Source organism: Trypanosoma grayi (assembly GCF_000691245.1).
Source record: "Trypanosoma grayi strain ANR4 Tgr_1_V1, whole genome shotgun sequence".
NCBI classification, from domain to species: domain Eukaryota; phylum Euglenozoa; class Kinetoplastea; order Trypanosomatida; family Trypanosomatidae; genus Trypanosoma; species Trypanosoma grayi.
In genome coordinates, this window is record NW_008825620.1 from 27494 (window position 1) to 44092 (window position 16599).

The 16599-nt window shown below is 54.2% G+C and overlaps 6 protein-coding genes across 6 annotated transcripts; all 6 read right to left on the reverse strand.

Moving 5' to 3' along the window:
* Nucleotides 1-673: 673 nt before the first annotated feature.
* Nucleotides 674-1021, reverse strand: DQ04_00011090 (hypothetical protein; the record flags this gene model as incomplete). Its single annotated transcript, XM_009307825.1, has 1 exon — nt 674-1021. One exon carries the CDS (start codon nt 1019-1021, stop codon nt 674-676), a length of 348 nt encoding a protein of 115 aa, XP_009306100.1.
* Nucleotides 1022-1317: 296 nt separating this feature from the next.
* Nucleotides 1318-3621, reverse strand: DQ04_00011100 (putative GTP-binding protein; the record flags this gene model as incomplete). Its single annotated transcript, XM_009307826.1, has 1 exon — nt 1318-3621. One exon carries the CDS (start codon nt 3619-3621, stop codon nt 1318-1320), a length of 2304 nt encoding a protein of 767 aa, XP_009306101.1.
* Nucleotides 3622-4036: 415 nt separating this feature from the next.
* Nucleotides 4037-9343, reverse strand: DQ04_00011110 (hypothetical protein; the record flags this gene model as incomplete). Its single annotated transcript, XM_009307827.1, has 1 exon — nt 4037-9343. One exon carries the CDS (start codon nt 9341-9343, stop codon nt 4037-4039), a length of 5307 nt encoding a protein of 1768 aa, XP_009306102.1.
* Nucleotides 9344-9584: 241 nt separating this feature from the next.
* DQ04_00011120 (putative Gamma-soluble NSF attachment protein (SNAP-gamma) (N-ethylmaleimide-sensitive factor attachment protein, gamma)) lies at nt 9585-10616 on the reverse strand (the record flags this gene model as incomplete). The annotated part of the gene is made up of 1 exon (XM_009307828.1): nt 9585-10616. One exon carries the CDS (start codon nt 10614-10616, stop codon nt 9585-9587), a length of 1032 nt encoding a protein of 343 aa, XP_009306103.1.
* A 437-nt stretch (nt 10617-11053) lies between these two features.
* On the reverse strand, nt 11054-13279 carry DQ04_00011130 (hypothetical protein; the record flags this gene model as incomplete). Its single annotated transcript, XM_009307829.1, has 1 exon — nt 11054-13279. The coding sequence occupies one exon, from the start codon at nt 13277-13279 to the stop codon at nt 11054-11056; it is 2226 nt and encodes a 741-aa protein (XP_009306104.1).
* A 1324-nt stretch (nt 13280-14603) lies between these two features.
* DQ04_00011140 (hypothetical protein) lies at nt 14604-16328 on the reverse strand (the record flags this gene model as incomplete). The annotated part of the gene is made up of 1 exon (XM_009307830.1): nt 14604-16328. One exon carries the CDS (start codon nt 16326-16328, stop codon nt 14604-14606), a length of 1725 nt encoding a protein of 574 aa, XP_009306105.1.
* Between the last annotated feature and the right edge of the window lie 271 nt (nt 16329-16599).

The window sequence follows — 16599 nt, forward strand, 5'->3', positions numbered from 1 at the left end:
TGGTTGCGTGCACAGTGATCGTTCACGAGGAAGGAGTATGGGGGAGGGACGGGTGGTGGTGTAGAAAAAAAAAAANAAAAAAAAAAACAAAAAAAAAAGAGTTTGGAACAACAAAACATTGCTTGCACATATGCGTGTCCCTGTTTGCTCTTTTTTTTGTTTTCTCTCGATCTGTCTGTCTGTGTGTGCGTGCGAACTGGCAGCACCATACGCCTACGCACAGACGAACATCATATATATAAATATATATATATATATATAACAACACCCACACTGACGCTTCCCCGCCCAGTGGTACTATTGCTACCTCCGCGGGAGGAGTGAAGGTGGTGCGCTGGGGAAGTCTCAGGGCGTTCCTCTATCGTTTTTCAAACCATTGCTTTCACCGGAGAAAATCCCACAACAAAATGCGCTCGAAACGAAAAGTAAAAGAGGTGTTGGGACACCACCATGGAAACAAAAGAAAAAAAAACACCAAAACAAAAAAAAACACGAATGCTAAATGCCTAAAAGCACGAAAGCTACATTCACAAGCACGGAGAAAACAAAAAAAAAAACAAAACCCACCTACCCAGGGAAAAAAAAAACAACAGTACTACCCCGTGCACGCCCCTACATCCGTCGCTACAACGGAATCTAACGCACATACTAGTATCCTCCCCTATCCTCGTCCTTACTTGGCCTTCGTCAGATCCTGCAGCTTCTTCTCCATCTCTGCTATTTGATCCTTAATGGAATCAATTTTCTGATTGCGCTCGTCAACTGCAGACTTGAGCTTCTCGTGGTGGTCGACACGCACCTTCTTAATGAGAGATTTCATGATCTCACGCTGGCGCTCGTGAGCGTAGCGCTCTTCCGGCGTACGTAGCTTCTCATCGAACTCTGCCTCGATCCAGCGGTCGTCGTCATCAAGGTTCACCTTGTGCTTCGTGTCACTTGAATCTTCGTCGCTTGACATGTAGCGGGGGTATGAACGAGCAGCAACCGCGGCGATGAAGCGTGACCCGGCAAAGCGTTGCATATTTCTGGCTGGTATTCAATTGGTGAGGCTGAAAAAGTGTAATATTTGAGTGTTTGTGCCTACAAGCTAAGTCTTGCGCGGCGGAAAGAAGTGTGGGGATATGCGTGACGAAAAGAACCAAAAAAAAATAATCCACGTAGAACATGACATAATCAATTGAAACAAGATGGAATGATAAGTGGCACAGCTCAACACGATACAGTAGAATACTGCATCACTAACAGTACCTTCTGTATTTTCCCCCTCTCTCATTCTCTCTCCCTCTCTCTCTCGCATAGACATACACACACGTTCACTCACAGCGTTGTGGCACCCATCGCCGCTGCTAGGACGGACTGGTCAAGTGTGACGGCGCCCACTGTTCGTCGTGCCATGCGCTCCTTCCCCTTCTTCTGGTCATTCCACTTCTTTTGCTTGCGTGTGATATCGCCGGCGTGAATTTTCGCTGTGACGTCCTTGCGGTACGCCTTCACTGTCTCCCGTGCCACGATCTTCGCCCCCACCATTGCCTGGAGCGGGATGTCAACAGCGGTGCGGGAGAGGTTTGACTTCAGACTGGAGACGATGCGTTTGCCCACGGCGGATGCCTCGTTCCGCGGGCATATCACGGAAAGTGCAGAGACACGCGACTTCTGCACCACCACTTCGACCTTAACGAGATCCGCCTCCTCATACACCGCGTCATCATAGTCCAATGAGGCGTAGCCGTGCGAAAGGCTTTTTACAACGCTGAAAAAGCCGCGAACAAGGTCCGAAAGCGGCATCTTATAGCGTACAACTACTCGTGCATCATCGAGCACCCGCATGTCCAGCTGTTCCCCGCGAAATTGCCTCAGCGCCTCGCTATCAATCGCCTGAAAGTACTCGCGTGGGGTAAGAATGGTGGCTGTGACGTACGGCTCCATATAGCACGCCACACCTTCATGCAACCACCGCCACGTGTGAACCGTAAGCGGCTTCAGCAACTCGTCTTCGCCGTCGCTCACATCGCGGTACTTGTACTGTACAATTGGTGGCGTAACGAGAACCCGCTGCCCAAACTCCGCCAGGAGCCGCTCTTGGAATACCTGCATGTGTAACATACCCAGGAAGCCGAGTTGCAACCCAGCCCCCAACGCCGGGCAGTCCAGAGGCTCGATCGTGACAGCCGGATCGTTGACCCGTAACTTCTCCACCGCCTCGCGTAGATGTGTGATGTAATCGCCTTCATCTGGGTAAAAGCCGGCAAACACAACCGGCTGCACACGCTTAAAGCCACCCACTGGCACAATGCTATCACGTGTAAACTTTTTCGTCGGTAGAGTGTAGAGTGTTTCACCCACCATGACATCCTCGCGTCGCAGCTGCGAAAAGACAACGTAGCCAACCATACCCGTCGTGAGCGCCGCGGTGGGACGAAGCTCGGGGTGTATGATGCCGACTTCCCGCGCCTCGAAACGCTTCTGCAGGTGGTAGAAGGACACTAGCGTCTTGGCGGTTAGCGTACCCTCCATGACACGGATGAGACATGTGACGCTACCATCGTCGCCATTGCTGTTACTGATATTATTGTTGCTTCCGCCATCGCCCGTCGACGAACGGCGCAGGCCACCACCGCACTCGGAGGTCCACGAGTCGAACAGCAGCGCACGCAGCGGTACCAACGTAGACTCCATTTCAACCCTCTCCGCACTGCCAGGTGGGAACGGCGGAAGCTGCCGCACGTCAGATAGCCCCACCGCACCGGGCGGCGGTGGTACACGCTCGATTATAGCACAGAGAAGCGCCTCTACGCCGCATTGCGCCTTGGCGCTCGTAAAGAGCACCTCACGGCGCAGCAGGCCGGTTGAGTCTTCCAGCTCCTGCAACGCACGGTCGACCGGGACGTCATTGAGCACAGTGTCCATTTTGGTCAGCACTGGTAGTATCGACAGGTCGCGCTCCAGTGCCATATGGAAGTGCGCCATTGTCTGCGCTTCGATACCCTGTGCAACGTCCACAAGCAGAAGCACTGCCTCAGAGGCGCCTAGGCTCCGTGAAACCTCGTACTGGAAGTCGACATGACCAGGGGTGTCAATGAGGTTCAGTAGGTATTCCTCCCCGTTGTGCTTAACAAAGATGGAACACGTCTGTGCCTTGACGGTGATACCGCGCTCGCGCTCGACGAGGAGGCGGTCAGTGTACGTACCCACCAGAGGGCCGCTCAGCACACCCGTGCGCCGCAGAATGGCGTCGGTCAGTGTCGTCTTGCCGTGGTCGACGTGAGCTACGACGGCGAAGTTGCGGATGTGCGTCCGTGGAAAGGAGGCGAGCCTGGCAAGGGAACGGCACGCCTTGTCATCGTGCAACGGCCGTGGCGCACCCATCGTTGCCGCCGACGGGGCGATGTGGTATTTCTGCATGGAGAACGAGGAAGACACCGGAAACGACGCCGCCTCTTCTTGCGTAGTATTCTCCGAATTGGCGGACGATGAGGTTGCAGTTGCTGCTGCTGCTGATGGCATTGTGGTGGTGCTGGTGGTGGTGGAGGCACACCAACGGACAGAGTGACGCAGACCGCTGATTGCGGTGCGCCCATGCTTCTGTCGCAGTGTCAGGAATGAGCAAAACCCCAACCTCATGATCCCTCCTTTTCCACAACCACTAAGAGCTTTCTCTACCTGGTGCCGCTATGGGGCAGAGTACTCCTTCCAGAAGCAAGTGAAAGCAAAAGCACACACATACACACCCAAGTATTGAGAGAGGGAAGAAGTATCTCCTATTCTCTTCTTTTTTAATTTATTTCCCCATTTTCTGCATGTATTGTCGTACAAGCATGAAACCACACCACTTTCATCATCATATACCGCATCGCTCTTTCGGTTTTCATCGACTGCCCAGCATATGTAGGTACGCATGTGTGTACATGGCCAACTATATCTGTTTTACATCCCCCATCCGGCCCATATATCAGACCACGCGTGAAGGCGGTGAAGTTCGTATACTCGTGTTTACATCACATTGCCAACGTCACTTTTCTTCCCCCATGTCTTCTGGCTAATGCTGTCGGAGACTGCCCTTTATCATGGCGTCTCTCTTTCGTTTTTTCTGCAGCATGGTCATGCGTGAAGCTGTGTACATCCAGCCACTCATACCCGCAGACGTGGACTCAGCATTAGGGGAAACATCGGTACGCTCGTCTTCGAGCCGAACGCGACCCATCACGTTCTCAACAACACTTACTGCCCTATTGGCACGAGTAGGAAGAGCAGCAGGGGTCCTGTCGCCAGTATTGCGGCTGCGAGCCTGCTGCACAAGTGTGATAACACCGGCATCGTCGCTGCCTTGTCGCAGGCGCGAAAGGAAGAAACGCCGCGTCGCCTCTTCCTCGTGCGCTGTGTGCATATCGATGCATGCCTGCGCGAGACTCCGAAGCTCCGTCGTGTGAGCATCTACATCAAGCAGCACCTTCAGCAGCTGATCCGCATCAGGTACAATAGGCACAACAGCGGGCTGCTGAGTGACATCCGCAGCATCACCCGCACTATTGTTGTTGTCTTTGTTTTTCTCGAGAGGCACGATGCACGCGCGGCCGCGCAGGTCGACACACTCTGCAATGGCGCTCCAGATCTCATCTCTGCACACTGATGGAAGCGCAGCAACGTGCAGCAACTTCACCCGCTCAAGTGCACTTGATTTTACGTCAACGAGACGATCAAAACCCACTGCGGCAAGACAGGCATAGATCTTCACACGCAATCCGAGCACGTGACATAGTGAAGCAGCAAGCCGTTCGCGGGCCTGCTGTGTGGCTGAATCGTTTTCCTCCTTTTCGCTCGTCACCCCAGCATCGCAACACTCAAGCTCGCGGTAGCGATTGCGCAGCTCCGCCGTAACTATCTCGCGGCTGTGCAGGCCAAGTATCTGCAGACCCCAGCAATCGGCGCGTAGAACCGGCAGATCGACCGTCTTGTCTGTTTGGCGGAAGCTGCCGCCCGCGCTGCACTGCTGTGACACTGCCGTCAACACTTCGCTACCGTTGTTTCTATTTTCCGCATTCTCTTCGACATTCACCACACATGCCTCCTGTTGCTGCTGCTGCTGCGGACGTGGCTCCTGTATAGTGTGCGCGAGCGGCTCATTATTCGTGGCGGGCCCCTCAATCCAAAGACGCAGTAGAAGCTGCGTCGCGTTTATGCAGCCGTCATCCTCCATGTCGCGCGGTTCCTCCGTAGCGTAGCTGCACCACTGCAGAAACGCCTCCCGTGCCTCCGCGCACTTGTGCAGCAGGTCGGCAAGAATCGTTAGCGTAGGTGTCAATGGGGACTGGTCAGCAGCGCCACACTCAGAGGTTTCTGCGGCAGGGCTACCAATACATTGCCCAGCAAAAACCTCTACAATGGAAAGGAGGATGTGAACACCATCTTCCTGCACGAATTGCTCCTGTATCACATCATTGCCGAGAACGAAGGCTCGCACACAGTCGAGGACCGCGCGGAGGAGCTCGCTATTTTCCTCGCCCACTCCAAGAGGCGATGACAGCGAAAACCGTACCAGCTGAAGAAGAAGCGATACTCCACCTAGTGACATGAACGCTTCTTGCGTCATCGCAACGTTATCAGAATTTCCTCCAGTGAGGTTGTACAGCAAGGAGAGGCAATAAATAACGACATCGCGCGCCTGAGCAGTGAAGTAGACATGTGTGTTGTCGATAGCCTCAAGAGCAACTTCATCCTCATTTCCTGTTGCAATCACCACCACTGCACCTCCCTCCTCCCGCGATTCCTGTTGCATTTCGTTTTGTCGTCGATCAGCCCTCTCCTTCCCTTCTTGCCGGTGGTTTGAGGAGGTGTGGTTCTTTGTAGTCTTGGCGGCCTTCTGCAACGGTCGCTGAGGCAACATTGCCACGGATCCGTTGGTTCCTTTGCATGTTATTGCTCTTGTCGCTGATTTCAGGTTTGCCGCCATTTCGGCGGAAGAGACAAGCGTCTTCTTGATGTTGTCCTGGATGACCTGCAGAGCGAGAGCCACCAACAAGGGCACGGAGCCGTTGACTGGAGCTGGGAGCCGTAGCGTCACTTCGGTGGCCGCGAGCAGTGCGCTCCTGTGGTCAGGGCGGCGGCTCAGAACAGACAGCGCACGCACGGCGAGACGCACCATCACTTGCGCATCGGCGGCCGTTGTCTCCTGAATGTAACGCGCTGCGCATGCGATGCCACCGGCCGCCACAAAGAGATCATCAGCACGCACCAGGGGCAGCGACACAACGGCCGCGGTGTCGTCACAACTGTTCTTCTTGTTGCTTTTGTTGAACAGCACAGCCTTTGCACCCACCGACACCGAAGCTCCTGCCACAGACCGCCACCGCAAGGGTGACGACACGGCTGACTCCATCAGTGCAACGAGGACACGCCAGGCCTCTTCCTGCAGCGTGAGCAGTTCCTCCCGTGTCCAGGCCACGACGACATCATCACCACATGTCGTGTCCACGTAGAGCAACAACACATCAATGAAGCCCTGCTGACAGACGTCAAAAATGAACCCGTCATAAACGACACTAGCGGCATCGCCATCATCTACGTCTTCCGGTGCACCTGCGTCCGTCGTGGACTGTGATGCATTACGGCAGTCGCGCCAAACGGCGAGGCGAGCGCTTTGCCAGGCGCAGAAGGACTCCAGCATCCGCCAGCCGAGTAACTTGAACTGCATGTTCTCCGTTCGTGCTGTTGGTGAAAGGACAGTGTTGTACCGTACAAACATTTCTACTGGTCGCTGCGTTATGTTAGCCGTGCTGCCGACCATGCGCAACTCTGGGCCACACACCATGTCAAATACCGCAATTGCAATGGCGTTGATGGCATCTATTGTTGACGACGGAAGTGGTGCTATTTGTTCTGCATCGGCAGATTGCAGCAGTGCTTCTTCTTGCCGCCGAAGTAGCGTTGTGTGGATATTTAGAATCATCAGCACCAGGATGACCATATCATTCCGCAGCTCTCGCTGGAGGAGTCGGTGACCAGAGAGAAGAGTTTGAACAAATGTGTGTAAAAGCGACTCACTCGCCGACAGCGATGCTAGCGACCGCTCCGCTTGACACTTTTCCCCATCTGTCTCCGCTGGCATTGATGGCTCAGACACCTTTTCCTTCTGCACGGTGTGCAGTAGGATCATGCGAACCGTCTCCTCTGGCGCCGCCTCCAGGAGGTTCCACAAACACTCGACGCACAGCGGGAGACATCTGTCGCCATCCGTGCAGCGCGCCATTGTGAGGCAGACGAGGACAGGGAGACTTGCGTAGGTCGTGTCGCATCCTATGAGGTACTGTACATGGTGTTTGTATGTGGAGAGGTGCAGGCAGACGCGCAGCACCAGGTAGATCTCCTCCGCATCGCCTTCGTCCATGCGTGTTCCGGACGCGAATACTGCCGTTCCACCCAAAGCCTCCATTGGCTGGAGACTGTCTCTTTTGCTGCCACCCACTGTCATGATCACCATCGCATCCCTTTTGCTCTCATCGTTGGCATTTGCGTCCGTCGCCTGCATTGCTGCTGGGCAGCGGAACAGTTGTCGAGTGGAGTCAAGCAGAGCGTTGTATGAGGCGTGCTTCTGCAGGATGGCCATCCACCGCTCGATAAGAGGATCCACGACATCCAGTGCGACAGCGTTGTTGTACATGCTTAGCGGCGCGGTGCGGGAAATATGGCGCATGCGCGGCGACTTCTCGGGAGTCTTCAGACATGGGTCGGTGAGGCGAAACAGACGGTTCGGCGACACCCCACCCTCTGCCAGCAATACTGCCGCCACTGGCGTAGGTTCATTGCCTATCGCGCCAGACACCGCCTGCCACTGATCACTGCCTCCATCATTCTCCTCTTTTCTTGTAATCAACGACACACCAGATGTCTTTGCAGCACCGAATTTCTCGTAGTGCTGTCGGTCGCGCGACGCAAAATGCTGGTTCACACTTGTCGAGTTCTCTGCCTCGATGAACGTCATTAGGGCATGCAGCGACATGATCGCGGCATGACGAATGCGGAACGTCACGTCCTGGGAATTGGATATTAGGGCATCGTCTTTATCTCCATCCTTCTCACTGCTGCTGCTGCTGGTACTGATCTTGTTGTTGTGGTCCTCATCATTATCCTTCTGTGGGAAGCACAACTTCACATGCGCACTCTCCAGCGTCACGCGTAGCATCTTCGCCATTGCTGATGCCAAAATGCGCACGGCAGCAATGCGTTGACGATGGTCCTCTGCTGTCAGGCAAACGAGAGGAAGGGCGCAATGATACAGCAGTGCCTGCAGCGCCGATGGGATGTCGCGAAGAACAGCAACGTGCACTGGCGAGTCGGCATCGACACGATCGCTTGGAGTAGGCGTTGGCTGCTGCTGCTTCCTATCCGCGGTTGAAACCACAACTACTTGTGGAATCGACGCCAAACTCGCGCCATCGGCCGTTGGGGGGAATGTTATGGGGCCCTTGCGCTTCCGTAGAGGTGGCATTGTTTCGCTCAGACAAATTTTCGTAGTAGTAGCACTCAGCGACGAAGTGTCATGCGACTGCTGCCGTGCAGACGCACGGGTACGGAAGCTCTGCATTTGTGGTACGGCGGCCTCGTTAGTGGCGTGTGGCGGCGTCGCCGGGCGGCGCACCAGCGGCGGCAAGAACGGCAAAATATCCGTGGAAAGCACATCGCCACCGCTGTCACCAGCAGCAGCCCCAACACTGCTCTCGCCACGACCCTTCCCGGATGTCTTCACAGCGTTGCCGTGGTTCATAAAGGAACGGCTAATTTTTTTCTCGTCGCGTCCCGCTGTTACTTCCAAGGCTGATGTTATCCTCTTTGTCGACATCGCCGCATGGGGACCCTTCCGCACAGGTGTGAGGGCTTGCACTGATGGCATGCTCTTCTCGGTGGGGCGCAGCAGGTAGCCATGTCGCACAGCCTCTGACAGCATGTAGAGGATGTCCGGTATGCCCGCTAGTACCATCGATGGTGTAAAACCCATCGGTGCGTCACAACGCAGCAACTCGTCAATCTCGACTACGTGGCGGTCAAAATGGTGGGCACTGCTCGCGCTCTTGATCTGACTGACAATCTCCGCGACGCGGCGTTGCAGGTACACCTGGGCATCCTGTGTGGGGTGACTGTTGTGCAAGCGACCATATGCCATTTCTGCCATGGCACAACCCACCGTCATCTCCGCGGGATCAGAGTAGGACATGACTTGCTGCTGTTCCTGCTGCTGGTGGTGCGCGTCGAGTGCACTTTTCATCATCATCGTTGATCCTGCACCACGGTCCCGTTGAAGCGGCTGCAGCGCGGTGGTAGGATACTTTTCTCTTCTTGTCGATCTACGCATTACCTTTTCTATGCCACTTAGAGCTCTACTACCTACCCACGTGGTCACGGGCATGAGAAGCAAAAAGCACATGAGAAAAGCACATACCATTTATGGCAGAGCCAGCACCAGCATCAATAGTGATGATCAAAAGAGCCTAAACAAAAGCAAGGCGGGAAGCCGTATAATTTGACGTGGAAAGCCAATAAAGCCCCGTGACCCCTACGAACGCAATACCAAACAATATGAACGATGGACATCACTATCGTATGTCCTCCTCCGGGTCGATATCAAGGCCCTCTTGTTGCTGTTGCTGTTGTTTCGGGGGCAATACTTCAACTTTTGCATGCGCCTCACTACCCTTAATAGACAGTTTTTTCGCCAACCTCGAGATGTCAGCAGTAATAAACTGCAACGTCTGTTCCTTCACTGCCTCCTTCAGCTGCTCTACATCTCGATCCTCAAAAGAGCTAAGGAGAACTTCAACCGTGGCCTCCTCCCGCGAACCCGCAAAGCCCGGGACACTCCGAAGCTTTTCCACCTCCTGCCGCGCCCACACAGGGTCGGCGCGCGAGAGGCAAAGCACGACTACTTCAAGAATTGCCTTCGCCGCGTTTTGTGGCTGCGCAAGGCGCTCATATAGACTCTTGCGTGGCCCGCCAGTGGTGAAGCCCAACTTGCGCTCCAGCACCGTCACTGCCCCCGGCACGTCGCCGCCGCGCAGGTGCGTCAGCATCCACAGGTGGTACATGTCAGGCAGGCGCGTCGCGTACACCTGCTGCTCCTCCACACGCTCCTCCAACACTTCCACGGCGCTACGCAACAGGTCACACACGCGCTGCAAATCCGCTCCCCCTGTCGCCGTTCCCTTGCCGAGGAGCAGTGCCGCACTTTTCAGCGACTCCGCCTGACGGTCAAACTTCCCGTCAAGTTCGTAAAGCCTAGAGGCCTCAGCGTACGTGCTGATCGCGTCGCTCAGGAGAGACGCGCCGCCGGCTCCAGCACCTCTTCTCTGCGCCAGATCGCCAAGGAACAACGCGAGGCTCTCCATCGAACGCGCCGCAAAAGTGGAGTTGCCAGCCTTCTCGTGTGCGTTAGAGGCCTTGCGCCACGCATCTGTGGCCATGACACTGTTCTCGGCATGAGTGTAAATCCTCGCTGCCTTTTCATAGTCAGTGGCGGCACCGTCCCAGTTGGGCTTCCATTTGAAGAGACCGACTTCTGCGTGCTTCGCAGCGCTCTTCATCAGAGCCTCAGCCTCCTTCAAGTTGCTACCACTATTGCTGCTGCTCATCACACACACCGTCTTCCTGGCTTCTCTCTTTGATGATGCAACACCTGCTGCTAGTACTAGTGCTAGTGTTAATCGCAAAAGGAAATACGGAGAAATCAATGCTTCTGCAAACACCATGAAAGGGAACGATCAAAAGGAGCATACAAAGACTTTCCCCCCCCCCCCNCCCGCTTCCCAATAGTTATAGAAGTGAGAATTGTCAGCCGCGATATTTTGGAACGATACAGTGAGGGAGGAACTGATACAGGGACAACAACAGCACAAAAGAAAAAAAAACAGAGGAAAGGAAGGGATAAGAAAGGAGACACACATGCGTCGATACCAGACGGCACCGAATGTATACTTTGACGCCTTCTACGCGTAGAATGACCCGCATAGGTACTCTTATAGAGCTGTCTGTAAACAATAAATAAAGCTCAAATGAACGAAAGAAGAGACTATTCTTCTGGAGGTTGTGCAAGGAGGTGCAATTCGAGCTGACCACGCCGTTCCAGCCTCACTGAGCTCCAGCGCGATCTCTTCTGTGACGTATACAACCGTCGGCTGCTGTTACTACGGGCGCGCGCAGCTTCCCACTGCGCCATCTTCGGCTCCAGCGTCGTAACACCCACGCCGCGGTCCGGGGTGTGCAGGTGGTGGAGCGTCTCGTTGGTGTAGCCCAGCGCGGTAAAAGGCGCACGACGCCACGGCGAGTGCAGAAACGTCTGGCCGCGTCGCTGTGAGTGCAGCATCGACTGCCGCTGCTCCGATACGTGGCGTTCCGCGCTCGAGAGGCCGTGGCCGCTGTTGCACGTGACCTCCTCCTCAACAGATGCGGGGCGGCACCGAGGCTCACCGTTACTCGGCAACTCCCTGCGCTCCTGGTAGTCCTCCGTCTGTTGTGGTTCGCTCTGACTGTTCATTCGACTCGTACCACGGCCGTGCTGCTTGAGAACATGCGGCAACAGGCACATTTCGTCATCGTCGCTTATTGCGTTAACGCTGGCTACCGCAGTCACCACCGGCTCGGTCACGGCCTGCGAGGTGCCCCGCGTGCTGACGCTACTCCTCCGCTTCTGCCCTGATATATCAGCACCTGAAACACTCCCGTTACCGCGCACATCGCGCCCTTTCTGCTCCTCGTGTATTCCCTCACACCTCGCTACTTCACTCAGTGCAGCAGCTAACTGCCGTTCGCGAAGCTCCAACACCGACAGCAACGTTCCTGTTTGCTCCTGCGACAACTGCAGGGCGCCCGAGAGGCGCTTTAACTCGGCGTGAAGAAACTGCTGTTCCTCCCTAACTTGTGTCACGTGCAGATCGTATGTAGCGTGGAATGCCTTTACTCGCTGCTCAGCCTCGTTGATGGCCACACGCTGTGCCTCAGCCGCCGCTAACCGGTCCGCCGGCATTTCTTCCCGCAACGAATTCATTTCCTTTGAGTGGGTTTTCACAACAACATCCATGCCTTGACGGAGCCCCATCAGTTCACCTAACAAGCAGTCAACACGCCTACAAAGCTCATCCCGTTCTCTCATTAGCGTGACAGCTCCTTCTTGAAGACTGCGATTTTCTTTCATGATGACTTCTTTTTCCGCCTGCATTTCCTGCCGGAGGCACACCAAGTCCACCCCAACCACCTGCTGCCCCTCTTCCACCTCCGCGGCGCTATCATTCTCCGCTGCATCCGCTTCTATAGGAGAGGAAATACACACTTCGACAAGCTGTTCTTCTTCCTGTCGCTGCTCTTGCTGCGTCCCTTTTTCTTCCTCTGCTTCATCACCTGGCGGTGGTGCACCAGGAAAATTTGGCACTACAGCTTCACGCGAGCCCTCGTTGGTTAGGAAACTACTCTCTGAGAATGGGCTCTCCGGAGAATGCACCTGTTGGGCTTCACCCGGGACTAAAGCATCGTCACTGATGTCTCGGCTCATTGGCGGTGGTGATGACACCACAGCTGACGACGATGACGCGGATGGAGACACAGGCAACGATGTTGCAAGCGTTGCGGACACTTTGGGTGACGTTGGTGCCAACGACGGGACGGACACGGATGATTGCATCTGTGTGGGAGGGTGTAGCACACGAAGGGCCCGTATGTAGTCCATTCCCTCATGCGCGTGCTCCTTGACTATCCGGTCTAGTTGCTCTTTCGCGACCGTATTGTTCGCATTCATGAAGATCTTCCCCACCGTCGTGCGAAACGCCTCTCTTTCGTACGCCACAATGTCAGGCAGTGATTCCAACTCCTCCGGTCCTCCGGCGTATGCGGGCGTCGCCGAGAGCGGTGTGAAGAACGCCTTCTTCCTTTCCTCGTCGCGCCGCACGCGGAAGCAGTAAGGAGCATCATAGAGCTTCTTCCCCGTGAGGACCGCGTAGGTGCCACCATCCTTCTTTACCTTGACGAAGCGCGAGCTTCCAGCAGTCCACCAGTGCGGCAGCCGAAAGGACTTTCTAGAGGAGGAGGCCCCCACCCAATCGCGGAGCCGCTCAAGGGTATGGGTACCAAGGGAGAGAGAGTGCGATAGGGAGACCGACACCGCCACCGCCTTATTCCTGCAGCTGCTTCGGCCAACGCTACTGTCGTTATTGCCAGCCTTGTTTACGGTGTATTTAACGTCAGTTTCTTGTGTACCATCATCGACGGGCCTCGAGACGTGGCCACTGCTGCTGGGCTTCTCCATCTCTGCGCTTCCTCTCTCTCTCTCTCTCTCTCTTTTTCTCTGTGAACCCTCCTTGTTCCTCACAGAGGTGCGTGTTTGCCTTTTTCACCGTTGCTACTTCTGTTGCTGCAGCTGTTGTTGGCCCTCGAAAGTGTTAGAAAAAAAAAAGTAGAAGAATACAGTGAGGGAGGCCAACGGGCTGAACAGAGATACGCAAGGGAAAGCCAGAGATGTCACGTCAAAAAACAAACCACACGCCTTTGTAACCCCACGCCTCTTCCTCTCTCTCTATCTGTCTTATCACCCAGATACTACATTTTCTGCTGCTAGATATGCGCATCGAAAGGAAAGGAAAAACCTCCACACATTTTGAGCAGCGGATGGAACGCCTTTGTACTGCGTGGCAAGACATATACAGCAATATATATATATATATATATATATATATATATGCAGAGAGGCGCATTGTGAGAAACGCCGCAACCTTCCGAAAACATTGTTTCATGCATAACTGACGCAATCCACCTCTCTGGACGGCACAGATAGTAACGGGCAGTCATAGCTCGCCACGACGGCGCCAGTGGTTTATTCAAAGAGCGCCATTCTTTTTTTTTTTCTTCTGCCTGATTTGGCTGCAGAAGCACGCAAAAACAAAAATGCAATGAACATCGTTGGAGTTATTAANTTTTTTTTCTTCTGCCTGATTTGGCTGCAGAAGCACGCAAAAACAAAAATGCAATGAACATCGTTGGAGTTATTAAAGGGATGTCACAGAAGCACTGCCACAGACTCACACAGAATGACACTGCCTCTTCGTTCTCCGCTCATTTCAGTACCTAAAAGTCGGCCTTCTCCCCACCCCAAATACACAGCCTTTGGTTCTCTCTCGTTAGCAGCAAGGAGCACATGATAGCAAAAGAGACAGGACAACAAAAACCGATCATTAGTGCGTGCCAGCAACAGTAAAGATCCAGGGCAAGAAAGAGCAACACAATTAATCAGAATCTCTAACAGCGACAACAGATGGGGGTCATCTGCAAGAGAGAGAGAGAGAATAAGAAAGCAACTATTTCGGTGCCAAAGCCACGTACTCACGCCTCGTGTTCATCTCCTAATTTAGCAAAGGACAGAGATCAGTGGGTAAGGATGCTGATAAAGGCCCCATTATAGAAACAACAACATCACGGTGCTTCTCTTCACTGTATGCAATGGAATGCTCTTTCACTGGAGAACACATCAGGCAAAATCTGCTGCAAGACGTTTCGCTCATATTGGAGACATATCTAATAAAACCGAACAAGCATATTGACCACGCAAGTCCATTGCTTTATGCCACGCCTCGGGATTAAAGGAGATCGCCAACATCTTCATCATCGGTGTCCTTACTCTGAGGCGTCACAGGGGGCGGCGAGATGATCGGCACGGGACGAGGGCGGGGGGACAGAGCATCCCCGCTTTCTACTGCCGACTTCTGTTCAACAGGTGAGCCTTTGCCATTGGATTTCTTGTGACTGCTGTTGCTTGCCGTGGTGGAAGCTCGGCCGTTTTCACTCTCACTGTGTTCTTCCCCCTCCACCTTCGTTGTCCCCATCATCACTTCATCGTTTTTACGCATCACTGTGTCGGCGACGTTAGTTTCCTTCTCCAGTGGCGGCTTCGGACGCTGCACAATCGACGTCAGACGCCGCCGCTCGCTGCCACCGTCACTACTGCCACTGTCGATGCACTCCACATGTTTGGCATCGCCTTCTACCACAGGGCCCTTCGCAGCGTCGTGCCCACTCACTCTATCTACCACATCTTCACTCCTCCAACTGGCCACACGCACCAGAGCCTCCTGCGGCGTCTTCCGACCCGCGCCTCCTTCCGCGGTGAATACCGGGGCAAGGATCTCGGTGGACTTACACCTGTCGTCGTCGTCGTCTTCCTCTCCGTCCTCGTCGTTGTCGGTGAACACCACATCGAATTCAACAACATTCTCACGCGTCTGTAGGCCCACTGGAGGGTTTGCCCCTACGGCGGGAGGAGTGTCTCCGTGCTGCAGCTCCTTATCCAAGTTACGGTGGATAATGCTTGCTAGTGTGCTGATGTCACGGCTTTTCTTTGCGGAGTCTTCGGCCTTCGCCTCGCCCTGCAGATGCTGTGCCTCCTCGTCATCAGAATCACTGTCCTTCCTCACCTCAGTCTGCCCCTCGTGGTGCTGTTGATCTTGTTCTTTTTCTTGACTCGCCTTTGAGTGTGGCGGCCCTTCAGACGATTCTCTCAACGCCTCAGCATCCATAGCGACGGGTGACACATGCGCAGCAACAACCACATCTCCCTCTTCATTCTTCGTCTTGTGGTCATCAGCCGCACCAACACGATCGTCTTCAACATGAGAAACATCCTTGTCAACTCTATTTTCTGAGTCATCGTCACTATCATTTTTCTTTGGTAACGTGTGTACCGCTGCGAAAGCAGGGGTGGCGTAGTGAACCGCAGCTTCTCCCCTACCTGTGCTCGTCTCGTGTTGCTGATCCTCGGTGGCACTCCAGATGCTGTTGGAGCTGCTGCGATGGCTTTCCCCCCTTATAACTACCGGCCCCACCTTGCCATCAACTTCCTTCTTTTGCGTACTGCCAATCACCTCTGGAGATGTAGAATACTGAACGTCTCCAGTACCATAGTTGCTTCCACCATCAGGATTACTGAAGAGGTCTGCGTCCGCCGGCTTTTCCTTACTATGAGAGCTCAACTCTTCCTGATTTCCGTGTTCGCGCGGCGCAGGAGTAGAAATACGGTCTTCTTCCCGTTCCTCTTTTGCTTCAGCTGAAGGCACTTTTCCAATCTCGGTATTGCTTATAGATTTTTCAGCCGGCAGCTGGATCATCATCCACCGTCCCTGATCCCCGCTGTGGGCACCTGCTACCAAGTGAGGGGGGGTGCCTGACGACACGGACAACGGCAGCGATGACGTCTGAGTTAGCTGCTCTCGCGAGGGCACCTGGTAGGATTCCCCCGATTCATGGTGTTTCTGCGGGACAGGGCGATTCTCCGCTGAATCCTTATTTGACCTGCAACAGTTACCCATTTCTTTTCGCTTTTTTTTTCGTGTCTTGCAATTTATACTTGTATGCGTAGGGAGAATACGAGGAGTGGTGTAGCAGTGCCAAGTCTTCCCTCAATTCTGTAGGCGTGTCTCGACGTGGAAGTTGGCGCCTCCTCTCGATATACCTGCGTTTCACCTACCGCCTTTCAAAGACATCCATTCAACGAAGAAAGAGAGAGCGATAGAGGGTGAACAACGGGGACAAGGGAAGAGAGAGTATNNNNACTCTTGTTTTTTTTTTTTTACAAAATGC